At 35.6% G+C, this 27,980-nt stretch overlaps 1 protein-coding gene across 2 annotated transcripts in view; it reads left to right on the top strand.

The window, feature by feature from the left end:
- Nucleotides 1-19,200, top strand: part of ST7L (suppression of tumorigenicity 7 like) — a 62,973-nt gene extending 43,773 nt beyond the window's left edge. Inside the window, exons 12-14 of one of the 2 annotated variants that reach the window (XR_006886066.1) lie at nucleotides 7,136-7,286; nucleotides 7,738-7,925; nucleotides 10,852-10,944. Coding sequence is in view for 1 of the 2 variants with exons in the window: in XM_046645858.1 (XP_046501814.1) it covers nucleotides 7,136-7,286; nucleotides 10,852-10,944; nucleotides 17,287-17,465 (423 nt within the window). In the remaining variant the exon portion in view is untranslated. Of the gene's footprint in view, nucleotides 1-7,135; nucleotides 7,287-7,737; nucleotides 7,926-10,851; nucleotides 10,945-17,286 lie in introns of those variants that run through there. The other variant, XM_046645858.1, reaches the window with a different exon arrangement.
- The last annotated feature ends 8,780 nt before the right edge of the window (nucleotides 19,201-27,980 follow it).

Raw genomic sequence — 27,980 nt, 5'->3', positions numbered from 1 at the left:
ATATAAAAGGTAAAATCCATTCTGGTTGATGAGAAATTGAAGCCTGTAGGATGTAACAAGGCTCATCCACCAAAGAAGATACTAGCTGTTTAGCAGCAGGCTTACATTTCATTGGCCAAACTACCTATGTTATAGCAGCATATATAAAAGATAAGAGGGAAACAGGCACTCAGTTGAGACTCTGAGTGGCATAATAGGAGTAAAGAGAGAAAAAGGGCAGTAGTGTTGAAGTCTGTGACCCACACTTAGAGCCCAGTCAGGCCTTTGTCTTCATGTTCTGTTGTACTGTAGCCTGGGTGGAAGGGTTGAGATGTGGTTGCTTGTCTCTTGAGGTGCTGCTCTTTGGGGTGATATTGAAAGGAATTTTCCTGTGCGAAGTGCCCTCTAGCCTCCCTTCCCTCTCCTTTCAACATAAGATTACTTTCTCTTTGCTCTTGAGGCCGTTAGCTAGTATTATGTTTTCTTTCAGTTTATTCATATAGCAGTCCTGTTTACTTTCTTTCTGGGAACCGTCTTTAGTCTCCTCGCTAATACACATCTCTGTGGACTCTCTGCTTTCATCCTGCCTGTCCAATCTCATAGAATGTGCACTGAGAAAACTAATTGCAGAGATAAATTGGTTCTTGGTGTGCATGACTGATCAAGAGCAAAGTACCTTAATTTCAGATGCCTTCAGAGAGATTTTTCTTTAACCTCTGCTTTTAAGAGGAAGATTATAAAGCATTATCATTACTTCAGGTCAGAATTATATTGCTTTTGGTCAAAAGCTGTTGTAAGATTTACAAAGTAATAGAAACAAAGTAATCTAAAGATAAATTGTAAAGATCAAAGCAATTCAAAATTAAAGTGAATTTGAGTGTAAGCATAGGTATGGTTTTAGCGTTATAAAAGAAACCATCAGACCATACATCATTATGTCTTTTTAACTATAGCTTCCAAAATGGTGTTAATTTCTTATATTTTTAGTGAAAACCAAGAGACTTGAGTAGTTATTTGAATATGTTGTCTATAGTTGAATCCTAGTTAAAATTGTCACAAGCAATTTCTGATTTATTCCAGACATAACAATAAGGTGATTTGGAGTTAAAATGGAAGGTCCTTGCAGCACATACTAGGTGCCTGGCTTGGTTTGTGTCTTCAGCTATGTTTTATTTACTGATAATTTCCAAATCTGTATCTTTTAACTCTGGCTTCCTTCCTTGTTGATAAACTTGCATTTCCATCTAGTTGTGCAAATTTTTACCTGGATATCTAATAGGTACCTCAGATGCTTTAATGTGTTTCAAACTGAATTTAAATTTTTTTTTTTTTTTTTGCTGAGGAAGATTTGCCCTGAGCTAACATCCACTGCCAATCTTCCTTTTTTTGTATGTGAGCTGCCACCACAGCATGGCCACTGACAGAAGAGTGGTGTAGGTCCACACCCAGGAACCAAACCCAGGCCGCTGAAGTGGAGTGTGCCAAATTTAACCACTAGACCACTGGGGCTGGCCCTAAAAGTTTATTTTTAAGTCTCTTCTCCAACTAGCCTCTCCTTCCTATTTCTATATTGTGATTTATAGCTTAATTATCCTCTTCTCTTCATTAACCTTTACCTCTGCTCTTCCTAAATTACCAACTCGTATTATAACCTTTGAAATGTCTTTCAGATCTAGCCCTCTACTTCATCCCCACTGTCACTGACCATTGTGCACCTTCATTACCTATTCTTTAAAAAATTATTATTGGTCTTGTTATAAAAGTAATGAGTGCTTTTTAAAAATTCAGACCCTGTAGGGGCTGGCCCCGTGGCCTAGTGGTTAAGTTCGCGCGCTCTGCTGCAGGCGGCCCAGTGTTTCGTTAGTTCGAATCCTGGGCGCGGACATGGCACTGCTCATCAGACCACGCTGAGGCAGCATCCCACATGCCACAACTAGGAGAACCCACAACGAAGAATACACAACTATGTACCAGGGGGCTTTGGGGAGAAAAAGGAAAAAATAAAATCTTTAAAAAAAAAAAAAAATTCAGACCCTGTAGAGGTTTATGCAGTAAAAAATTCCCTATTTTTTCCCTTAAAATTCTAATTCTCTCAGGTAACCTCTGTTTTTGTTTGGTGTATACACTGATAGACATTTTCTATGCATTTCTGAACATAGAGATATAGATATAGAAATAATCTCAAATACTTTACCATCTCTTGCTTGGACGATTAAAACAGATTCCTCACTGGTCTCCCTACCATCAACCCCTCTCCACCTTGGCCGTTGCCAGAGTTATCCACCTAAACAGCAGATCTTCTCTGCTTAAAGAGCTCTGCTTGTTGCCTGTCACCTATAGGATAAGGGCCAACCCCTTAATATTGCTTATATGGAAGCCCTTCACAGTCTGGGCCCATTATCTGTCTCCAGCCTTACTCCTTGCTGTTTCTGCCTTGCTCCTTATCTCCAGTGCTGCTATTCCCTGGATTGGTCATGTCTGATCATGTCTCCCTACCTTTGTACATATGCTCAATCTCTTCTCTGGCAAATTTCTACCCATTCTTCAAGACCCTGCTCATCTATTGCCTCCTCTATAGAGGTGTTTTTGCTGCTTTTCCCAAGCAGAGGTTATGGCTCTCTCTTCTCTCTTTCTTCAGTACCTTAGTCACATCTTTTTTTTGGTTTATTTGCATGTCTCTCCCTTAGTTCCCTTTGAGTTTTATAAAAGCAAGACTCTTGTCTTACTCATCATTTTACGTGTGATACTCTGCCCAGCAAATAACAGGCATTCAGTAAATGTTCAGTAAATAGACATGTCTGTAGTTTAGATCTGCATGGCTATAAAGGCCTATCTAAGTTAAAGAAAGTAAAATTTTAGACCACATCATTTTTTGGAATTTTTAAGCCATTTTAACTTAATATTTTTATAAGTTTTACTTAATGATATCAATTTTGGCCTTTTAAAAAGGATGGTAGTACAATTCCAGCATGACCTATTTCTTAACTTATAAAATAACTCAGCTGTTAATGAAATAGTATACAACAATAAAAAATAGTGAGTTAGATCTATATAGAGACAGTAAGAGATGTACAAGATATATTGTGAAGTAAAAGGTGAGTTGCATAATGGTTTGATCCTATTTTTAAGAGAAATAGTATGTTATGCTTAAAAAAGAAATCTAGACAAACATAAATCAGATTATCTTTATTTTCTTTATTCTTTTATTCTTCAACCTTGTAATATATTATTTTCTACTATGTAACTGCAGTGTTTGCATTTTTATACACTGAGCAGCATGTACTTTCATAAGCAGAAAAAAAGACCAAAACAAAACAAACTACCCTTCAGTTTTTAACCTTTCATATTCTTCAAAAGAAAGTTGTCTGGGTAGCAGAATTTTTTTGTCTTTGTTTTGTTTTGTTTTTGGTTTGCCCAGAGAGTTAGAAAATATCTTTAACTAAAAACTGAAAAATGAGTTTGAAGACATTTTAGCTATATATGTCAGATCAAGTCAGTTAAGTAATTTAGTGCCTACTGTGTGTAGTGTAATATGCGAGGTGCTGTAGTATTGAAGGATGTGGTTTCTATTGTGTAGTAACTGATAGCTTTTGCTGGATAGCAGAAATTCCTGAGTAGCAATTTGTGAAGGAGATAAAATAAGTAATAATTCTATAATTACCTATTTTAAATATGTTTTCCTTAAACTGGAAATTTTCCCTTGTATTTTGAGGGAATGTGTATTTTATTTCAATGTCTTATTAGAAACTGAAAAATAAGAATGGCTTTGTTTTAAAGCAAATTGGAAAGGACATTTGCTGGTAGGTAAGACATGATAATAAAAACTAAGAGCATAAGGAAATTTGTCTTAGTGGTTAAATAGCAAAGATTTTTTACCATAAAATCCTGAAGTATCATTTCCTAATAAGTGTACCATATGTGTTTGATTACTGTCTGAATTGTCACTTAGATTATCAAACAGTGAAAATATAGATACATAGTTGCTGTTCAAAAAGTATTTTATTGACCTACTAAGTTGATATTTTTTATAATATAAGTTTTACTGAATGATGTTAAATGAATATCTTCGCTTACCATTTGCTAAGTGGCTACCAAGATAGGTTTTAGTTTAAAGGCATCAGGGTTCTAAAACTCATTGAAAATAATTGGGGATATTTTGTCTCCTCTATCTGTAAAATGAAGCAGAATTTTAATAGAAAGGACTTGGTTTAAGTATTAAACAGTTTTCTTCCGAAAATGAGCTACTGTTTTTATGATGGAGATTCCACTGTGATTGCTACATTTTCTTTGCTTCCTACTGAAGAAGCTCTTAGTGCACTTGCAAAGAGCATAAGGAGTCATGTCAGAGGTCAGCTATTTGAGTCCATTTTCCCACAGCCGCCTGGTGCGAGTGATCTTTTACTGTGTTTTAAAAAAATGGGCAAGGATTAGAGAGGATTAGAAAGAATATTATCCTCCTGAATATAGGCCCAAGGCACTAAGGGGAGAGAACCCAACCAGGCAGCAAATGGGCTTTGCTTGACCAGGACACAACCTCTGCTGCATTCCTGTAAGAAACTGAATGGGAAATGTTAAGTCCCCAAACTGGATTAGTAAATAATCTCATAGCTTGTGACATCTGCTAAAATAAATTGATGAGCAGATTGCATTCTTACACTTTGAGGAAAGAGCCAGAGACATCAAGACTAAGAGTAATTAATCTCTTTTATCTTTTTTTTAAAAAATTTCAGCCTTATTAGGGTATAGAAGAATAACTAAAGATGGGCATTAAGCTCACTAAGTGTCGGAAAGGCGTATTTCATAGACAAAAAATAAAAAGTTATTTTAGATATATTAATATGATGAGTACAGATATATTGATTAATAACCTAAGGGTTAAATTTTGAAACTACAACCTTTTGTTTTTAAGAGTCTTCCTGCTTGTAGCAGTTTTACAAAGTGTTTCACAAATTCAACTCTTTAATTTATGTTGTTTATCTCATTAGTTTATGTAACAACCTGAGGAACTTAGAATTTGAAATGTGAGAATATATCTTTTGAGACACCTCTGGAATGTTTCTCTTTTGATATTAACAGAAATTAATGTGGTTTGGATCTTATGACTCATAATGTGGTATCAAATTATTTAGGACCAAAGAGGTTGTTTCAAATCTATTTTAGTAGGGGAAGTGTACTCTGGTCTCAGTCCTTGGAGCAAGTGTTTAGCTAACTAAATATTTTTTAAAGATTTTGTTTTATGTTGACCATTTTAATAGTAAAGATGATGTACAAGTGGTTAATTTTGCATCTTTCTTCATATAATTAGTACATTTGGTTAGTGTAATAACTGATTATACAGCTTTTGTTGTGGATTACAATATTAAGGCAAGTATTTTCTTCAAGAGTTTAAGATAGAATTGAATTTTATTTGTGACTAAGAATTGATAGGCTCTAACTTCTTCAACATGCATACTCACTAATCCCTTAAATGCATTTTGCATTATACTTTCTTGGCTCAGTGCCTTGGTAAAGTTGGCCCTGTACTTTGAATATATCCTCCTATTCTTCTCCGCCCACCCTCCCCCCCAATCTGCTCATCCCCCACATTCCATCCATCTTTATATATCAACTCAAATCCCAAATTCCAAGTGGTTTATTTTCAGCCCCTAAGTCATAATAAATACCTCCTAAACATAGAGTTACCATATGACCCAGAAATTCCACTCCTAGGTATATACCCAAGAGTGATGAAAACACGTTCACATAAAAACTTGTACGTGAATGTTTATTGCAGCATTATTCATAATAGCCAAAAGATGAAAACAACCAAATGTCCATCAGATGATGGATGGATAAACAAATGTGTTATATCCGTACAATGGAATATTATTCAGCTATAAAAAGGAGTGAGGTACTGATATATTCTACAATATAGATGTACCTTGAAAACATTGTGGTAAGTGAAAGAAACCAGATACAAAAGACCATGTATTATGTGATTCTCTTTGTATGGAATATCCATAATAGGCAAATCTATAGACAAAAAGTAGATTAGTGGTTGATTAGGGCTTAAGGAGGATTGGGGAGTAGAGGGTGATAACTGAAGAGTGCAGGGTTTTCTTTTGAGGTGATGAAAATGTTTTAAAATTGAATGCGGTGATAATTGCACCTATCTGTGAATATACTGAAAACCATTGAGTTGTATACTTTAAAGACTGGCACTTGAGCTAACAACTTGCCAACCTTTTTTTTTTTTTTTTTTGCTTTTTTCTCCCCAAATCCCCTCCAGCAGATAGTTGTATACTTATAGTTGTGGGTCCTTCTAGTTGTGGCATGTGGGATGCCGCCTCAACATGGCCCGATGAGCGGTGCCATGTCCGCGCCTAGGATCCGAACCAGTGAAACCCTGGGCCGCTGAAGCTGAGCGAGTGAACTTAACCACTCGGCCACGGGGCCGGCCCCTGAGTTGTATACTTTAAATGGGTGAATTGTAAAATATGTGAGTTATATCTCATTGAAGCTGTTATAAAAGACTAAATTTAAAAAATTAATACTTCCTATCCATATTCCTATATACATTGTTTATAGCTCTCATAAAGCACTTAGCACATTCTGGTTGTCATTATTAACTTAAGAAATCTGTCATTCTCAGCACTTTAGAAAGCTCCAGAGAATAGAGTGTTTTTTGGTGCTCCCTGACAAGTATAGTGCTTTGCTCTCAGTAAATATTAATTTAATTGAACTTCTTCACAATTAGGTTGCTTCATCTGCAAAATGGAAATAAGAGAAAAAAAAGAATTGAATCTTACCATAAAGTGTTGTTCCAAAATTGTACTTTATAATTTTTACACTTAATTCTTTTTGGAAAAATAACTGTTTGCTCTCACATTGTTTCCTCAGCTTGAGTTTTCATTTGGTATTTGGCAAGGTCACACATGAGCCATTTATCACTTTATTTTTACCTATAGGAATATTCTGCTCTTTGGAATTTGCATGTATAAGCATCTTATATACATGTTATCAATAGGACCCTCTTGTCATTTCAACTAGCTTAATGTTTGTTTTTTAAATCAAATTGACTTTATAAAATTTGAATCTACATTTTTGTGGGCGTTTGAATTTAACATAATTTTTCTTTTTTCTGTGATGTGTCTATGTCTGTGTGTTATTTTTCTAGTATTTACTAGAGATGAAAAGTCTGATTTTGCCTCCAGAACACATTCTGAAACGGGGTGATAGTGAAGCAATTGCCTATGCTTTCTTTCATCTTCAGCATTGGAAGCGAATAGAAGGTGCCCTTAATCTGTTACAATGTACATGGGAAGGCAGTAAGTATTCTTTCCAAAAGTAACACTAATCTCTTTGACTATCCATTGCATTCACAGGCAGTCTTTTTTAATGAGATTGTCTGAGTTTCTGTAAGGATTTATTGTTCAGGTTGGTTTCAAAGTAAACTCAATGATGTTATATTTCGATTATTGGTGGAAGAAATTCTTAATGTATTTATATGGATTCCACATTTAGGAAAAGCAGAATGAGAAACTTTTATGGTATTCTGCCATATGTTCATTTAAATTACATATTTCTAAGGAAAGAAAATGAAAACTTACATCGTTGGTTTATAAGCATTTTAATGTGGTTGAGCTATTGTTCTAATATTTTTTAAATTGAACTGTTTTTGTTTTGTTATGTGTTATTTTCAGATGTGTACAACATGAAACTATTTTCCTCACAACTAATATTAATTCTATTCTTTTTTAAATCTTTTTTTTATTGTAGTAAAATATACATAACATGAAAATTATCATTTTAACCATTTTAAAATGTGCAGTTCGGTGGCATTATGTACAATCACAGTGTCGTGCAACTATCACCATTATCCATCCCCAGAACCTTTTCATCATCCCAAACTGAAATTCTATATGCATTAACAGTAACTCCTCAGTCTTCCCTCCTCCCAGCCCCTGGTAAGCATTCTGCTTTCTGTCTCTATGAGTTTGCCTGCTCTAGGCATCTCATATAGTGGAATCATATAATCAGTGGATATTTGGGTTGTTTCCACCTTTTGGCTGTTGTGAATAATGCTGCTGTGAACGTGGGTATACAAAAGCTCCTGCTTTCAATTCTTTTGGTCATATACTTGGAAATGGAATTTCTAGATCATATAATTCTGTTTAATTTTTTGAGGAACTGCCATACTAAATTTTATAACAGCTGCACCATGTTGCATTCTACCAGCAGTCCACAAGGGTTTTACTTTCTCTGTGTCCTCACCAACACTTGTCATTTTCTGGTTTTTTGATAATAGTCATCTTAATGAGTGTTAAGTGGTATCTCATTGTGGTTTTGATTTGCATTTCCCTAATAATGAATGATGTTGAACATCTTTTTATTTGCTAATTGACCATTTGTATATCTTCTTTGGAGAACTGGACTGTTTTTCAATTTACTACTAGGTCTCTTATTTGTAATTTCCTAAAATCACTAAGATAATGAAGAAGCTTAACCAAAATATTTTATCAGTTGAATTTTTATAACAGTTCTCTTGGAAAGTATACCTCTGCTACCAATAAAAATTCGAAAGTAAATTCAATGCTCATTCACTAAAATTGGTTAATCCCCTCAGTTCCTAAACTTTGTACTGAGGCATCTTCGGGCACTACAGTACATTTACACAAGTACCACAGCATATTTTAAATTTTCAGTGGAAACACAGCAATATTCAACATCTGTCAGACACCCATTCAAACTGTTAGCTCTAGATAGTTAATGGTTTCACCATTAGGTGTCTCTCCATTCTCTATTTCTTTCAATGTTGTCATAGCTTCACAAAGCTGGGTTTTTGTTAGTTTCTGTGCTTAAAAGAAGTACCACACAAAATCATTGTGGAACAGGAAATGAGGATACTGGTAGTCAATCTGATTCCAAGTTTTGAGAAGTTATGCAGTGCCCAGCAGGCTCATACATCACATTAATAAGAAATGATGGTTATTTAAAAATGAAATAATTATTTTTTCCTTTAATTTATGTCTATCATTTTTTCGAATAACTGCTAAGTTGCTAGAACATAAGCTCTTAAAGTTGTTTGGACCCACTACTTAATAAGTGGAATTGTTAGATATTTATTTCATCATAGGGGCATCATAAAAAATTACTGAGACACGAAGGGCACCATGTGTCCTTGAACCAAGAAAATTTGGGAACCTCTACATTAACCATTTGCTAAGGGTCAGACACTGTGCTTGACACTGACAATTTACAGATTAATGAAACTGGGACTACTAAAACTGAGGAGCTCAACGTCTTTGGGTAATTAGACTTTCTTTTGCTTTTTTTCAGTACTATGAGCTCCTCAAAACTCTATCTCATTTATCTTGTATATGTCTTTAATCCTAGTGTTCTGCTTGACACACAGGAGGTTTTTAATAAGTGTATGACATACTGTATTTCATAAATAGTCATCTTGATGGAGGCCGGCCCTGTGGCTGGGTGGTAAAGTTTGTGCACTCGACTTCAGCGGCCCAGGGTTTTGCTGGTTTGGATCCTGGGCACGGACATGGCACCGCTCATCAGGCCACGCTGAGACGGCGGCATCCCACATACCATAACTAGAAGGAACCACAACTAAAATATACAACTAGGTATTGGGGGGATTGGGGGAGAAAAAGGAAAAGAAAAAAGAAAAAAGAAGATTGGCAACAGTTGTTAGCTCAGGTGCCAATCTTTTAAAAAAAAAATCATGGTGATGAATGATTTCCTAGTGTTACCACTGATTTGCTCTGTGACTTTGGAAAAATTACTAGTTTTTATTGTGGCAAAACAAAATTCATATTTTTACCAAAGTTTATAGAGTCAAGCACTAAAAGAAAAACAAAAACCGTATCACAATTTTGCTGAGTTTTTAGCTAGCTGAGTAGATCGAAAAGGATTCCTTCTTTAAGAGTCTACAAGAGTTGGTGATAATCTAGATCAGGGATGGGTAAGTTTTTTCTGTAAAGGGCCAGATAGTAAATATTTAGTCGTTGCATGCCGTAGTCTCTGTCACAACTACCCCACTCTTGTATCCTGAAAGCAGCCTTACATAATATATAAATGAACAAGTATGGCTGTATTCTAATAAAATATTATATTAGTTTTGAGGAAGATTAGCCCTGAGGCGAACATCTGCTGCCAATCCTCCTCTTTTCGCTGAGGAAGACTGGCCCTGAGCTAACATCTGTGCCCATCTTCCTCTACTTTATATGTGGGACGCCTGCCACAGCATGGCTTGACAAATGGTATGTAGGTCTACACCCAGGATCTGAAACAGTGAACCCCAGGCTGCCAAAGCAGAATGTGCTAACTTAACCGCTGTGCCACTGGGCTGGCCCCTCTAATATTATTTACAAAAACAGTGGGCCAGGTCTGGTCAGAGGGCTATACTTTGGTGACCCCTGATCTAAATTAAACTCTCCTCATAGAAAACTTTGCTGGCATCTCACATGTGAAGCTACCCATTGAGAACTCTTTTAAGTTGCCAACGGTTATAGCCACAACAGTTATACATGTTGCAATTTTATGAATATTCTTATAAGAAGTGGAATTCATACCTACAAAGTTAAGTCTCTTGTGTTTATAATGAGGAGACTAAGGCAAGAAAGACCCAGCCAGTCTTATTATCCACTATTCCCTTTAGTTTTATTCCAGCCAGACCATTCATTATTCTCTAAATAAATCTTATTCTTCCCCTTAGTTCTTCTTTTGCTTTCTTTCATCTAAAATGTGTCTCTAAAAAAGAAAATAAAATGCTATGTGAAAATTTTGTAAAAATATGTCTCCAAAATAGCTTTGATCTATAGTATAGGATGAAAATGAATCTGAGTTGAATGCCAACATATGTATTTTTTTTCTCAGCTTTTAGAATGATTCCATACCCACTAGAGAAAGGCCACCTATTTTACCCTTATCCCAGCTGCACAGAGACTGCTGATAGAGAGCTGTTACCTAGTAAGTAAATATTCTAGTTTTCTTAAACTTAAAAGTAGTTGCGAGATTGTTTTTCATAGTATTCTCCCATTTTAAAAGTGCCTTTAGTTGAAATTTAGGATACTCTTTGAATACTATTTTAGCCATTTCTTGCATGTAGTTGCATAATTCATTTCATTCCCAGATATTTTTTGGGTAAAACGCTATGCTAGATGCAATGAAGGACACCAAGATTAAAGATTTAAAAAGAGAAGTCATCTTATAAACCTTAAAGAAGAAATAATACCAATCTTTCACAAATTCTTTTCAGAAAATAAAGAAGGAAGGAACACTCCCCAACTCATTCTGTGAGACCAATTTACCCTGATACCAAAACCAAATACATTATAAGAAAAGGAAACTATAGAACGACATCCCTCATGAATATAGACACAAACATCTTCAACAGAATATTAGCAAACTAGATCCAGCAACATATAAAAAGGATTATACTCCATGACCAAGTGGGATTTACCTCACAAATGCAAGGTTGGTTTAACATCTGAAAATGTAATGCACCATGTTAATAGAATAAAGGACAATAGCTGCAGAAAAAGCATTTGACAAAAATCCAATGCACATTCATGATAAAAATTCTGAATAAACTAGGGATAAAAGGGAACTTCCTCAACCTAATAAAGAATAGCTACAAAAAACCCACAGCTAACATCATACTTAATGGTGAAAGACTGAATGCTTTCTCCGTAAGATCAGGAATAAGGCAAGGATGTCAGCTCTCATCACTTATATTCAGCATTGTGCTAGAGGTTCTAGTCAGTGCAGTCAAGCAAGAAAAAAAAATAAAAGGCACTCTTATTAGAAAGGAAGTAAAACTCTTTATTCACAGAAGACATAATCTTCTATGTAGGAAATCCATATAAACACTATTAGAACTAATATACAAGTTCAGCAAGGTTGCAGAATATAATATCAACTTACAAAAGTCAATGGCATATTTATATACCAGCAATGAACAATCCAAAAATGAAATTTAGAAAATGATTCCAATCATATAGCATCAAAAATAATAAACAATTTAGGAATAAATTTAACAAAAGAAGTGTGAGACTTCTACATGAAAAACTACAAAATATTGCTGAGAGGAATTAAAATCTAAAGGAGAGACCTTCCATGTTTATGGGTTGGAAGACATAATATTATTTAAATGGCATTTATCTCCAAATTGATCTATAAATTCAATGCAATCCTTATCAAAATCTCAGCAAGGATTTTGCAGAAATTGACAAGCTGACCCCAAAATTTATGTGGAAAGGTAAAGGACCCAGAATAGCCACAACAGTCTTTATAAAGAGAACAAAATAGGAGAGACTACACTTCTCAATTTTAAAAAAAGCAATCAGAGTCAGGAGGAGAACCAGAAATATGTAGGGTTATGATTGCTGAGAGTGTTTCCGTCTAGTCGCTGCTTTCAGGAAGCCAAACTTCTCAAAAGAAGAGTCTGTACCTTTTGTCTCAGCTGCCTTGGCATCCACTCACTCTTTTTCTCTGTGAACTGATAAATTTCTCTTTAACTTTTCTTTTTATGATTTAACCAATAAGTTATGATTTAATCAGTGGCTGGCCCGGTGGCGCAGCAGTAAAGTGCGCACTTTCCGCTTCGGTGGCCCAGGGTTCGCTGGTTCACATCCTGGGTGCAGACATGGCACTGCATGGCACGTCATGCTGTGGCAGGCGTCCCACATATAAAGTAGAAGAAGATGGGCACGGATGTTAGCTCAGGGCCAGTCTTCCTCAGCAAAAAGTGGAGGATTGGCAGCAGTTAGCTCAGGGCAAATCTTCCTAAAAAAATCAATAAATAAAATAAATAAAAAGTTATGATTTAATCAATAAGGTTGTAAACGCTGGCACCATGTTTCCTTATATGATATAAACGTGCCAAAATTTTTACAGTTCTGGGACCATTAGAACTAAATTCTGGGAAGGAAAGTTACAGTTTTACAGTCATCAAACTTAATGAGCTGAAAGTTGAAACAGAGAGATGAAAATTTAGGAGAGATTATGGAAGTTGAGTAGGCTGATATTTTTCTCCCAGGGTCTTTTATTTTCCTCCATCCTCTGAGATAAGTTATCTTTTCTTTCTCTGAACTCTCAAAGTGCTTTGTGTACTTAATCTCCCCCTTCTAGATTGTAAACTTGATGGCCAAGATTCTCTTCATTGTCCCTCTATGTATCTCTATAATCACCATAAAAATTGATATTTAATAAATATTGTTTGAATTAGTCAAATTTATTAATTTATTCTTATAAACATGCCAGGTACGTTGTAAGTACTCAACAAAAATGTTAAATGTTAGTATCTTTTTCTCCTTATCCTACTCCAAACTCCTAAGCTGCTCACAGGTTAATAGAAAAACTGATAAACAATGTGTTAAATATGTATGGAATAGATTATAAGGAAGCTCGAGTTGGGAGTGCCTATCTCTCCAAGGTCAGAGATGATTCCCAAATATGACGTGGGTGGCTTGAAGAATGGTAAATCTATCACGCGCAGGAGGAGCAGGTTCGGGGATAGGAGTAGGGGAAGTAAATAAGTTCAGGCTTTGCGTATGTTGCATGTATGACATCTCACCCATTGTTGTTAAAAAACAATCCAGTTAAGTAAATTTGAAGATCTAATGGGCTTTATTCAATGATTCATGAATCGGGCAGCATCCCATCTAGCTCTGAGGAGCTGTACAAAACAGGAAGCTTTTATAGGCAGGAGGGAGAAAAGAATGGATAGTTTCAGGCAAGGTCACCTTCATTTAGGAGACAAAAGAGGTTTGTCAGGCAGATTGCCTCACTAGTGCTGACTAGGAAATTCCAAACTGACTGGTTAAGCTTACATTCCTGGAGGAGGTTGAAATTGCAAGTAGGTTACATATTAAGTCTCTGTTTGGTGATATGGGCTTAGCACAAGTGACTCCATTTTGGGCCTGTTGTCTCTTTTTTTAACAGTGTATGTACATATATATATGTATATATTTTTATATATATAAATATGCTTAAATATTACATAATCTACTTAACACATATATATATACACACATAGGCTTTATATTTTATATCCCTAAATAGTATATGTCTAAGATATATTTGTAATATAATGTGTTTATATTAAAAATATATGTATTGTATAAATAGTAAATATTGTAGATATTCTTTGGGTATAAATAATAGAGAGCTGCTTCAAAGTAGCTTAAAAATAAAGGAAATTTGTTGGAAGAAGACTAGTTTATCTCAAAGAACCCAAAGGCGATAATTACAGTTGGATCTCAGAAGGGTCTAGAACCAGGAACTAGAAGGCTATCAGGATTTCCAGGAGTCAGTAATCTGTATATCTCTATCTCAGGCTGCCTTTTTCAGTTTCTCCTATTCTCACTTTGTTTTTCTCCTTCCCCAACTCCATCTTCTCTTTGTACGAGCTCTGATTTCTGCTTGTCTCAGTGTATTTGTTTCATTTTTATCCTTCTGTCTTTGCAGTTTGGCTTTCCCTTCTTGGACGCTCAGGTAGCCAAATTTGATGCCCCTGTACAGCTCTGAGTTTACATGTCATCAGTGCAGGCAAAGAATACAAACTGAATGATATCTCAACACCACTTCTAAAACTTCGGGGAGAAAGAATCAGATTTACTCAGGTGTTCATCCCTGGTCCAGTCAGCCATGGCCTAGGGACAGGATTACATTGTGTGAACAAAATTGCCAGGAGTCCTGCTATCTCTTTCTCTCTACATCAGAAAACTGACTTGGGAGTCATCTGTTTTTAGACATGAATGAGATCACTAAGGGAAACTGTATAGAGTGAGAAGTGAACTAAGGGTGGAACCATGGGGGCACAAAAATGTCTAAGGAATGGGTGGCTGATAAGGAGTCTGGAAGATTCTGTGAAGGAGTCATCAGAGAGACAGGACAAGAACCAGAACTAGATATCCTAGAAACGAAAAGGAGGAAAAAATTTCCAAGTGAGGAGGAGTATCTGAGATATTAAGTAAGGTAATTACTGAGAAGAATCCATTGACTTTGGCAATTAGAAAGTCATTAGTGAGAGAAATTTTATTTTCTTTTCTCAGATGGTGGTGGTAGTCATCGTTCTTGTTGTTTTTCCATTTTAACAGGAACAAAGATATTTAAGGCAAAAGAACAAATTATTTAATTATGGAACATCAGTATGCAAGAGTGTGTTATATTAGGATAATACATTTAGTCTAAAATAATGCCCCCTAAATTATTACAAAGGTTGCCTGATATAAGGCCAACTTTACACAACAATATGAATAAAATCAGGATTATTGTCATGCATCATCAGAGCCATAGGCTATAAGAACAGACAGTTTTCTTTTTGGCAGGCCTTTACTATTCTTAGGTTGCTACTCATTTGCAAATTCCAGGACATAGGAGAGGAGGGATGTGCTGGGGGGTTTTGTTTGATTATATTGTATGTTCTTGGAGTATTTTTTCTTTCTCTGACTGTGGTAAAATGAGCAAATTTTTAGTAATGTGGAATTCTCATACCCGAGAGTACTTAATGTTTTTTGTTTTCAAGTCTCCTTCAACCCTGATATGAGTTACAGCATTCTAGAATTTACTTATTAACCACATAAGTTCAGACTTGAACTATTCCCTTAGTTCACGTAGCTATTTAGTTGTCTTTTTTGCCTCATGATAAATTTTTTCTCTACAAGCTAGTGATGAAATTTGAACTTTTACTTCAGGGAGTGTTTCCGTACTAGCCATCCATTATATTAATGTATTAGCCAAACATTGACTGACAAACACATCTACAGAAAGCAATCCAGAAAGGAATAATTAGGTCTCCCCTTTAGTATAAAAATCTCATATTTTAGGAAATTATCTTACTAAAAGCTATACAGTTTTCTACCTTATAAAGTGGGAATAATACTATTTCTTAGGGTTATTGAAAAAAATCAAACAAACTAATATAAATTAAAGCTCTTTGTAAACCATAAAATGCTATATACTTTAATTAATATTATTAATTTTGCAGTCTCTCATACAATAGCAATTATAGTAACCATTGGTATACGTAAGTATTTGTTTCCTGTCTTCATAAATACCATAGTTTGTTTCCCTTGGTTTGCTGGAAGAAGTTGGCCTCTCGTGGCTGACGGATAGGGCAAAAGGGACTGCTGGTTTTTTGGGTGCTGAAAGCACACCGTTGTCCACAGCTTCTAATGTTTCTAACTTTTTAAAAAAAAATTCAGACTTGGTGTGCTTTTGCTTTAAACATGACTCAAGGCTCTGGAAATTTTATGAATTTTTAATGAGTTTGGTTTTTAGTATATACTCTCTGAATATAGTATAAGACACAAAAATATTATGGCTACTGAAGGAAACTTAGGTGTAATCTTAGGTGAATCATTATATTTAAAAAAGTGAAATTTACAGCTGACCTTGATTCAGCACGGAATTAGTCATCCCTTACTTATGCAGGGTATTACATCAAGAATTCCTGGTTTGTGTCCAGACCTGAGTGGTCAACTTCCTGAACTGATGAGGTCCCAGAATAGCTCTCAGTTTACCAGACATTTATTGAGCACCTACTGTATGCCAAACATTGTAATAGGCTTATCTCAGCATTGTTATTCAAGTATTTTCAAATTTCAAATAAGCTGTAAATACTTGAATACCATTGGTAATGAAATATCTAATCATTAGAAGAATAATGATTACTTGAGTAAATATCCGAATGTGGTAAATAAGACAAGGGACTTCATTTATGTACAGAATCCTAGGGCTTTGATATTCTAGTTTGATTTTTACAGTGCTCGATGAAATGCCACATATAGAACCTTGTTAATAACTGGGTAAATTTATTAACTGATGGTTCTGGGAAGTCTCCAACCACATATCTGTCTCTTGATCTCTATATTCATCTCTTAGCTTTCCAAAGAGCAAGAATTATAACAACTTACATTTATTAAGGGCTTACAACGTTCATCATAACAATTCCATAGCAACTACTAGAGGGTTCAGCAACTTCTTCAAGATCACACAGCTAATAAGTGACAAAGCTCTTTTTCAAAACCACCTCAGCATGACTTTACAATTAATATTCTTTCCCACGATGCTGTCCTATTCCCGGTCCCCAGCACAGTCATCTGACTATGTAGATATGCTATCGATGCTGGAATAGATAAGGGATAACTTTCTTCTACCTTGCTTGGCCAGAGACTTCTTGTTCTTTTTTTAAAAATTATTTTCCTTTTTGGTTTTTAAAAATAGATTTCATTTGGAAATACTAAAACTGGCTTGTTTATACTGTATTCTGAAATAAAATCCATTTCTACCTTTTCTCCCTTGCAGCCTTTCATCATGTTTCTGTTTACCCAAAGAAGGAGCTTCCTTTTTTCATTCATTTCACAGCAGGACTGTGTTCTTCCACAGCAATGATAGCTCTTCTCACACACCAGTTTCCTGAAATCATGGGTGTTTTTGCTAAAGCTGTAAGTATGATCTCAAGGACTTGTGTAGAGTATTTGTAAAACACACAAGAAACCATCTTTGATCTGTACGTGGCAATCCAGTTTATCAGTGGAAGATATTTGTCATAGTAAATTACAGGAATTGATTTGTAAAGTTGCTGCCATAAATATGTCAAATATAAATTTTTCAGTGATTTGAGCTATTTTTTTGTTGCTTAAAAGTTTAAAGAATACAATGGCATAACATTATAAAATTGATCTTTGGAGATCACTTTTGGTGGTAAACATAGCAATTATTTCCTGCTAAAGAACAATCCAACACTTCTAAATGCATTTTCTTTGGCATTTAAAACATTTCCCTATTTTATAACAAGCTGTTTGATTTTTCTGTTTAAATGAAATTGTTAGTTCTAAGGATTTGCTGAACTTTAAAGTCAAGAGTGCAACTAGAATGGAGAATAGGTAGGTAAGATGAGACAGATGGGACATTTGCCCTGGATACAGGATGTGCCGCCCTGTTACTGTATCTGCATGTCCTTATTGACTTTCCCCAACATTGGTTTTAGAACCATGTATAGAGCTTTATTTTCATTTTTACCCTTTAGTTTTGAAGTGCTTCCCCATTTCCTGACCCAGGTCCAGGAAGTACTTGAGGACTGATATTAAAAAGGGTATCCCATGATTATTTACTCTTCTACATGAACATAATTAATGTCATTGGCTCAAAGTAAAATTCCCAGAGATAGGTCCCTTTAAGTCTCCAAACCTTTTAAAAAATGTGTCTTTCTTGTACATCTTTGCATTTTTAACAGGTAATAAGAGTTCAAACCCAAAAAGAAAATGCTGATTTATTATATTGTCAAATAGAAAAGCACTGAGAACGTAGAAACACTAGCCCTTACTTGGTAATGTAATTTCTATGTTCTTCTCTATATGCCTCCATTCCACCTCCCTGTTTCCTCACAATTTCTTTTCCTGCCTTAAGAATAGTTTATTTTGTGCCTTAATGATTAGTTGGTTTTCTTCTGGCACCAGTAGTAAGAACACTGGTTTCCCTTTTTCCCTGAAGGTCAACTGTATAATGTGTTAAGTTGCCACTGGCTGTAGGCCTAGGAGTCTGAGACTGCACTTGATTCTGGGTCAAGCTTCAAGAAGAATGACTTTCCACTGTTGTTCAGGGAGTATAGATATTTGGGTTGGAAACTGACTGTTCTGTTTCTTTTTAGTGTAAAAAGGAAGCTTAGTGATCATACTATAACTCTGTTATTTGCAGTGGTACTGACTGGGGAGTGAGTGTGTCTCAGACTGAAATAACCTTACTGTGTAATCTGGCATAGAAAAAAAATTGACTAGAAGGGGAATCCTGTCCATTTAACAACTGGAAAAAAAAATGCAGCTGTGTATTTGAGATCAGTCAAGCAATGAGAGAGATGGCCCTTGGGTAGTGAGAAGAAGGTGAAATGGAACAAGGAGGGATATTTAGAATCTGGAATAGGTATGTATTGATTGTTAGTAGTGTACTTCCATGAAGTATTGGCTAAAATTAATATGGAGTGTACTCACTATCTGCTCTATCCATCATCATTGGTATATAGTGTCTGCCTTTACCTGAAAGATTACAGATGAACCAGAAGAGCCTTTAAGATTATATAGCACAAGCTCCTTAGCATTCCTGTAGCAGAGTCTGAGAATGAATACTTATGCATTTTAAAGTGGAAACTTCTTTTTTAGACCAAAAGTTATTTATTTACTGTGATTCTAGTTGATGAACAATAAACAGGCATTTATTTACTATCTTTTGATGTTTGTATAGTTGGTGGTATATAGTATTAAAATGTTAAAAAGACAGCAAACTGTTACAGCCACATTTTATCCTTGTGGCCTTTATGTGTGCATTTTAAGTTCCTAAAGCTAAGTATTTACTAAAAGTACCTGCACACCAATATTTGGTATGCAGCAGTTCCAAGGGTAGGATCCATTTAAGAATTAATGAAAAATGATTACAGTATGGACAGTCTCCAGCTTATACACACAATGTATAAATGCCTCAACAGACAGATAGCCAGCAAGGGAACTAGAGGACCAAATACCACTTATTCCCCACTTAGTAAAGTGTGGTCTATGGACTAGGAGCATCACCATCACCCAGGAGTTTGTTAGGAATGCAGAACCTCAGGCACCACTCCAGACCTCCTGAATCTGCATTTTTAACAAAATTCCCCGGAAATTCTATATGCACATTTAAAACTTGAGAAGCCCTGCTCTACTCTACCCCCAATAAGAGGAATTTAGAATGCCAGGTGCCACTTCTTCGAGGTGGAGAAGGGGCAGCATTGCAGAGTACTTATGATCATAGGTTCTGGAGCCAAATGCTTTGCTTTGAATTCCAGCCCTGACACTTTAATGGCTGTGCAATCTCGGGTAAGTTACTTAACCTTTTCTCCCCCTCATTGTAAAATGAGAATAGTACTACCTCATAGATTTTTGTGAGGGTTAAATGAGTTTAAAATATGTCAAGTGTTTAGAACCGTATCTGCCCATAGTAAAAACTAGGTGAGTGTTAGCTGTTGTCGGCACCGTCATTGTCATCATCACCAAAGTGCAGGTATAGCGGGAAACCCTACCCTCTTCATGTTTGGAAGAGCTATGTCCTGATAGTAAACTCAAAATGCATTTTCCCATAGAAACTGTGGTATAAATGGTGGTTGAGTGTCATTTAACCAATACTATTAGTGCTATGCTTCTGGTACATCATGTGTTGTGAACCACAGAAAGTGGAGAAATGGTTCAAATTCTAGGCACTGGCAAACTACATTTTAGAACAGAACCTATTTGTAAGTTACAAACTGCCTATGTTAGGATTTTCAATTAAGTCAGATATTTGATGGCCAAATACAGTATAAATCAATGAGAAATCTTGGAAACATACTTGTTCTTTTATTTAGAAAGGCAAAACAATTTAAGAAAATATCCTAAATTTCTACCATTGTTACCATTCTCTTCTTCATCTAATATCTTTTTTGTGTTAGCTCACAAGTTAGAGTGAATTCAATTTGAATTTGTTAAAATGGATTTGTTACAAAAGTTTCTTGTTTGTGAAGAGGCACTAGGGATTAAATGATTTTTAGTAATCTTTACTACATCAGATTTAAGTAAATGGAAGGGAACAAACTAGAACGGTTAGTGGTTTTAGTGCCCCTTCTCCTTTTGCATTGTATAAAGCTATGTAGAATAAGACTTCATTTTCAGCAAGTTAGGACTTTTTTTTCCTGATTTTTCTCCTGGCTGAGATGAAAACCTAGTCTGACATGAGACATAAAGCAATGAAAAAAAAAATTACATAAATCCCTGGAGAGGTGGAATGTGCTGATATCAGAACTGATATTCTCCAAGGCCAGAATTCCTGAAAAAGAAAAAATTGCTTTTAAGTGGTAGGTCATTTTCTCACCTGCTTTGAAGCCTGCTGGGTTAAATATGAGAGTTCAAAGTAAGGGTAGCCAGCAAACCAAATGAACTGGAATCTGATTCTGCTTATCTGAAAGGAGCTTCTTTATTTAAGAGCAACACTGCCCTGTCCTTAGAGAACCAATCTTCATCTTCTCTGGCCCCTTTCATTTCTCTCTTGCAAGAAAAGCTTTCTTCTTAGTAAGCCTTGGGAAGGCATTATCACAACAGTGAAAAGACTAAAGATGGTCTTTGGAGATTTCACTAACTTACTGATGAATTCAGGCTTGTGGCACGTGACCTTAGTGCTTTGAATTCAGAAGTGTATTTGAATATAAAAATCCCTAGTTGGGTTTTAACTAAAAAGGACACAGCTTGCAATGTTGGCAGAAGAAGGTGGTACTGGTAAAGACGGAAATCAAAAAGATTCCCAAATAAATTGTTTGTTTCACTAAGGCAAAACTTTGTTGAAATTTGTTTCACTGAAAGCATATTTTAGCTCTGCTGAGGTGGGAATGGGCCCTGTTTCCACATATTTCTACTAATCTTTATCTGGGAAAATGTGGTTGGACATGCCAGTGATGAATTTCTGAGCAATTCATAATTGGCTCGCTTCACTGTAACTAGGGCCTAACAATCTGCTTGATTAATTCTTTAAGGACTACATTAGCCAAGTTGTATGATTTCCAAAGATATAGAAGGTCAGATGTTACACTAACAAAAGACCTCTCTACAGAATGTCTCACTGGGATTTCTCCAGCCCCTTCCCAAAAATAATTAGCATTTTTCTCATCAAATTACATTTTTAAAAATAATAAGTAGATATAAATGCCAACTGTCTTTTACTGAATAGTGATCAAAACTTTTGAGAAGATTTTTCCACTTTTCTCATCATTTTTTCCAGGGCAAAGATCATCTTCATAACTAGGGGAGTTGATAGACAGTTATAACTATATATTGATATACACCAGTAGAAAAAATATTATTTTTAAAGGTTCCTGATTTTCTATTGTCATAACTAGTGAAATGAACCTGTTTATAGGTGAAAGTTTTTTTGATATTCTCCATCTGACTTCATTAATACTAAAAACCTATGATATTTGTATTACTCTTTATTAAATACATAGGGCCACATTCAGAAATTAAACTGACAATTAAAATAAGTTTCTTCAAAATGGATTCTTTTTCAAAGCTGTGAGACTTCTTTAGTTCCTGAGAAGTGAGAGAGTTTTTAAAACATTTTGAATTGTAACTGAGCTTATATTCCTGTAAAATATTGTTCTGTAACCATGCTATTTACACAGTAATAAAGCTGAGGTATTTCCCAGAGACTATACTGATAATAAAATGAGACTATTAGGTGACAGGTCAAAATTTTTAAATGTTTACATTTTTGTTCCCTTGTTTGTGCTGCTGAAGTCTTTATTTGGGCAGTCTAGCATATCCCAATTTTGCTTTTCTCAATTAACTGGGATATTTGTACCAAGAGAAAAGATGTTCTCTACTTCCTATAAGGGTATTTCTCATCCTTCATCCTCGTTGTTTTCCTTCAAAAAGAACTAGACTGAGAAATTTGTGAAATTGCTCAAGTTCTTATTTATCCAAGTTTTCTAAGTACTGAACTCTTCAAAGGAAAAAAAAGGAATAAAAGTTAGAACAATGTACTTTTTAATGCATGTCTATATCCCTTCCCCAGGGTTTAATTCAGTTTTGAAGTTTGTGGAAAGGACCCTCTTTCCCTGTTAACATGTGCCTGTCAACTATGAAGTTCACAGAAGCTCTCCCTGAATTTATTTGACAGTGTATTTAATCACCCTTTTCCCCTCAAAGCGAAAGTCTCAGTGCCAAAGTTTAGGACATCCTGTCACTAGCTGCTGCTAATATGTTTATTGCTTAATTATTAGCACTTGGGGCAAATGGACTGCATAGCAGTTTTTAGAAGCACTGTGCTTAGGTATTGATGTAAATTGCTCATTCCAAACCCATTACACTAGTGATATTAGAATTCACATTAGGAAACCTACTGATTTTTGGTTTAGAAAATGTCATTGTTTTTTGCAGACCCACTATAGTCCTCTAAATGCAGAGAATAATGGGATACAGAAGAAAATTATAAGCTTGAGGAATAGTTTTTAGCTTTTCTCTTGAGTGGAATTTTGCTCCTTCCCCTACTATTCAAATTTCTAATGCTCAAAAGAACTAAATTAGTATGACTACTTAATATATTACAATTCTAAACTAAGAGTAATTTGGACTTCAGTTAGTTATCTTTTTTTAACAGTTTACAGTTATTCTCTCATTTACTCTCACTAGAGCCAATGGAGGACGGATTGTGATCTTCCAGTGTTATAATGGGGAAGTTTGAGTCGTTAAAGTTAAGTGATTTGCTTGAAATTACACAATAGATAGCCCTATAGTCATGATATGTATGCTTGGTTTCAATAATATATCACTTCACGACTTATGCCAAAACAAGTACAAAAGAATAAATTTCAAACCAAATATAGTAATGCTGAGGGGATAGAGGATGATGGAGTGGTGACAGTAAAGTGGTTTTGCTAAAGTCTTCCTGTAGGAGATGAATTTGGAGAAGAGTTTTAAATGAAGAGGCTGATGTGGATTGTCAGAAAATATAAAGGGCACTTAGGTTGCAGAAATGCTTACTGCAAAGGCAAAGACATAAGTAGACAAATAAGCTGCCTGGAGAGCTCTTTATAGGATAAGCCTATTTGATGAACTCTGATGCTTTAAAATAAAGAATGCATATTTGCTTTTCTGCTTTCAAACTGATTCACTCTAATTTCATTCCTGTTCTTGCTAGCAAGTCACTTAAGAAAGAATGCTGTTTGGTCATTTATATTACATACTCACACAACTGTACAAAGAACTTCAGCCTTTCTAATTATCTGAAATGTACAGTAATACCAAAGAAACAGTAGGCACTGTTTGTAATGATTCAGGGGGAATTTGACTCTCTGAAGTGGTTAAAAAAAAGTTTTAATATAAAGTACAAATGTATATCTTATGTTTCAGTAGCACTCTTTAAAAATCAAAGGGTAAGTTTGTGAAAGATTATGGGGTAACTTTAACTGAACAGAATATACTTTTGGTCCAAAATACCATAACTTGTGGGTATTTTTTTGCTAAAGTGGGAATTTTAGGTAGCAGGTGTACTTCTAGTAGTTGTACCAATAGGTAGGAAACCTGGGTATGTTCTTTAATGCTGATGAGGCTCAGTAAAAGATTGGGTGTTAATGGTAATCTATCTGAATTTAAGGAAAAAATAAAATTATCTCTCTCAGTTCTGTAATAACATTAAGATTGCCTTAGGTCCATCTCAACAGCCAGCTTCAAGAAAAGAAATTATTTGGACTTCAGATGGTGCTCAACAAAATTAAGAGAACTGATATTTAGAGAATTCAGACCACATAATCACCCTCTGACCTCATCCTGTAATTTCAAGCATTCTGGAAATGAAACATATATGTACTATTCAAAGTGTAGAAAAGGGCTATATTCCCATTGAGCACTCTTGCATATTACCAATATGCTATACAGAGAAAGAAGCAGTTTAGGGAAGAATTTAAGAAGGGAACATATTCTCACACTCTTTGTTAGAAACATGCCAGCTCTTGTTTTCATCTATTCAATATGCTGGAGTCCCAATTTCTTTCTGAATCCAGAATTCAACCTTTTATTCCCAGGTAGCAGCAGCTTTACAATTAAATTTTAATCCCTCAGTATTGTTAGACTCCTATCTAGAGTATAGCCATAACTATTCTTGGCAGGCAGATACATTGCGTTTTTCCTTCCGTCACAGTGAGATAGAAGAATGTTCTTTGGCTGGGGTGTGGATGAAGGCACTTTACTAATCTTATAAATAATTCATCCTTGGTTGCTGGGGTGCTCAAAGTTGAAACTTTGCCCTCTGATAAAATTCAGCTGGATTTTTTATTTACTTGACTCTGATCCCTTTGGGATTTAGCCCTTATTGGAGCCCAGGGATTCTAATTCAACTAAGCCCTAGCTGTGTAGACTTTCCTTATTAATTTGCCCTTGGTGTATTTTAGATATTGGAATACTGCCTTAAAAAAAAAAACAAAAAAAAAAAACCTGCAATAGAACATGCAGGTTAGAGTCCTGGATACCCTGAAAAGATTCTTCGTTCAGTATTGGGTTATTGAATGGAAGGACTCAATAGGGCTTATCTTAATTTGTTTTCAAAATTTAGTTTTTAAAGAACCTCAGTATTTAAAAATATAACTATTGTTCTATATGTTGTATGCCATAATATGGTAATAATTATTCTGTAACATAAGTTTTTGACTTTTGAAGTCATTGTGTTAAGATGTTACTACCAATGAATTTGTTCCTTCATTCATTCAATGAACAGATATTTATTGGGCACCTTTATGAAGTATAAAATACAATCCCTGTTCACAAGTAACTCATAGCCTAACGATAGGGGGTTTGAGGCAGGCAAGAGATGTCTATGACAGGAGCTACTGCCACAACAATAGATTAGTTCATCTTTGCATATTTATTCACTTGACTGGAAGTGACTGATGAGTTATTTTCACGTGGCTCACATAAGATTTAGTGACCCAAAAAGTCAATCTAGACTCATAGAGGACTTTTCTTTTTAGAAGAATTTATTTGGTTTGGATTCCTTTCAGTCAAAGAAGAGGAGATAGAAAGAGGTCTCTATTTCATTATTTTTTCAAATATGAGACATGGAGGACTTTCATCTTTACACCTAACTGACCAAGTTCATGTTTTTGTAAACAGTGGTATTCATTATGTTTATGTGAATAGTTTAGAATTTATCAAAAGATGAAATGCTCCACAATTCAAAATTTAAATAAGAAATGTCTCACCTCAGATTCTCATAGTAGCTACCATAAGACAAAGGCCTCTAACACTCATACATTTTCGTCTTCCCCTTTTATATCTTCTCATTCCTAATAATCACAGATTAATAAGGGCTAAGGGCCATCCTGGTTTAGACAATGAAACAATGCAATGTCATTGTGAAGCAGAATGGGATAGCAAGAGTTAGAACTAAAATTACTTGGCTCTCTGGTCATGTGTGAGAGAAGGGAAAGAGCCACTCAGATTTTCCCAGAGCCCACATTGATATCAAAGCTGCCTCCTGCAGTCACTGATTCTGCAAATAGGCACATATCACGTTAATTTTACAAAAATAATAAAAGGATATTGATTAAGGCACTAAAATAAGATTCCTTGTCCCTCTCTTCCAAACTGAATTTTGCTCATCAATTCTGCACCCTGGACAACTCTAACTTTTTGCAGGGGGAACCACCAAGATTTTCTAAGTAACTGGAAAATATTTCCTATCTTTATTGCGCTCAGTCAAGTATATGTGCTAACTGGATCATTGGGGATATAAGCTTGGAATACATTTAAAAATAGGCACAGAACCTATCCTTGGGGGAGTTAATACTAATGAGGCATGTAATCAATAAATATGGTAAAATGATGAAGGTATATGGAGTAGAAGAGTAAGAAGAGTAGGCCCAAGGTTGTACCAGAGGATTGGAGAGTATACTGATTTAACTCAGTGTGGCAGCAGAAGAAAGGAAGTAGCACAATTCGAACAATGACTTGGAGGCAGAAGATTGCTGATCAGGCTTTGGAATTTACTGGTGATTGTTAGTTCTCTAGCAATCCATCTGAGCTTGCTATGTTTTAGTTTAGTTTGTGCCGTTGATTCGATTCCAACTCCTAGCGACCCTGTGTACAGCAGAGCGGAACCCTTCCTGGTCTTTGTGCGCCATCCTCTCACCTTCCAGTGCTATATCAGATAGTGCTCTGCTGCTGTTCACAGGGTTTTCATCACCAATTTTTTCACAAGTGAGTGGCCAGCTCCTTCTTCCTAGTCTGTCTTAGTCTGGAAGCTCCTCTGAAGCCTGTCTACCATGGGTGACCCTGCTAGTATTTGACATACTGGTGGCAAAGCTTTCAGTATCACAGCAACACACAGCCACCACAGTATGACAACCAACAGGCAGGTGGTGTGGTTCCCTGACCAGCAAACGAACCCATGCTGAGGTGGTTGGAGTGTGGAATCTTAATCACTAGACCACTAGGGCTGGCTGAGCTTGCTATATCTCCTGGAATAAGCAGAAATTATTATTCTTTGGGTAGGTTAACAGAATATATATCTCTAGATTGTGAGTTAGACGCACGAGGACATCTTCCACTTCAGAAGTCTGATTTGTAGCATGTTTGAACGGAGGCACATTCATACTTCAGGGTTGTAAGGAGCCACTCTCATCCATTCACCTGTGTTCTCATTTATACTAGACTGTCTGCTAACATTAGGTCTCTAGAGAAAGACTTAAGTAAACTGCTGGCGCCCTGAGTTCCTGTGAAGCTACCACCTACTTCCATGGGACTTGGATGAAGATAAGGAACACAGTTACTTAACTTTTATTTTTTTTTAACTTTTATCTTTCAGATGGCATTGAGAGTAACCCTATCTCTTGTTTGGCCTCAAGCTCCATATTGAATTATTTCTCTAAAAATTGCTTTTGAGCAATAACTTTTCCCTGGTTGCTTAACCAGTCATACAAGTTGAGACTTCTGTCTCTATGCCCATTTTATAATAGCTGCTCTGGGAAAACAGATGAAAAATAAGTAGTCAGTTAGATATTTTATGAGTATTGAAATCCCTTCCATTCAGAAATGTAAATAAAATAACCAGCATAAGCAATCAGCTTATGTCAGATTCCATGGGTTTATGTTACATAGGGAAATTATAGTGCAACCTGAAACATGCTTCTTAATGAATTCATAGTGGTGTCACAGTTGAATATAAACCCTTGAGCTTTTCTCGTGTGAACGGTTTCAGAAATCACCTTTTATAAACTACCTAGGGGAGGAGGAAAGAACTAAGATGATACCAACAAATGCTATCACTGTTAAGTGGCTGCCTCCCAGCACCAAATTGTGCCAGTTAAATAAAGCATAAACTTAGGATTCTGCTACCTTTTGGCTTATTCAGTGTTCATAATATAAATATATATACACATATATATTTTGATATTCTGTTTCTGAAAGAGGTACCAGGAAAGTGCTGTGGAAGAACATGGTTGCCCTTGTGGTTTT

Source organism: Equus quagga, chromosome 18, assembly GCF_021613505.1.
Source record: "Equus quagga isolate Etosha38 chromosome 18, UCLA_HA_Equagga_1.0, whole genome shotgun sequence".
Taxonomy (NCBI): Eukaryota; Metazoa; Chordata; class Mammalia; order Perissodactyla; family Equidae; genus Equus; species Equus quagga.
The sequence above is the reverse complement of the archived record's forward strand: the minus strand, read 5'-3'. Positions and strand labels throughout refer to the sequence as shown.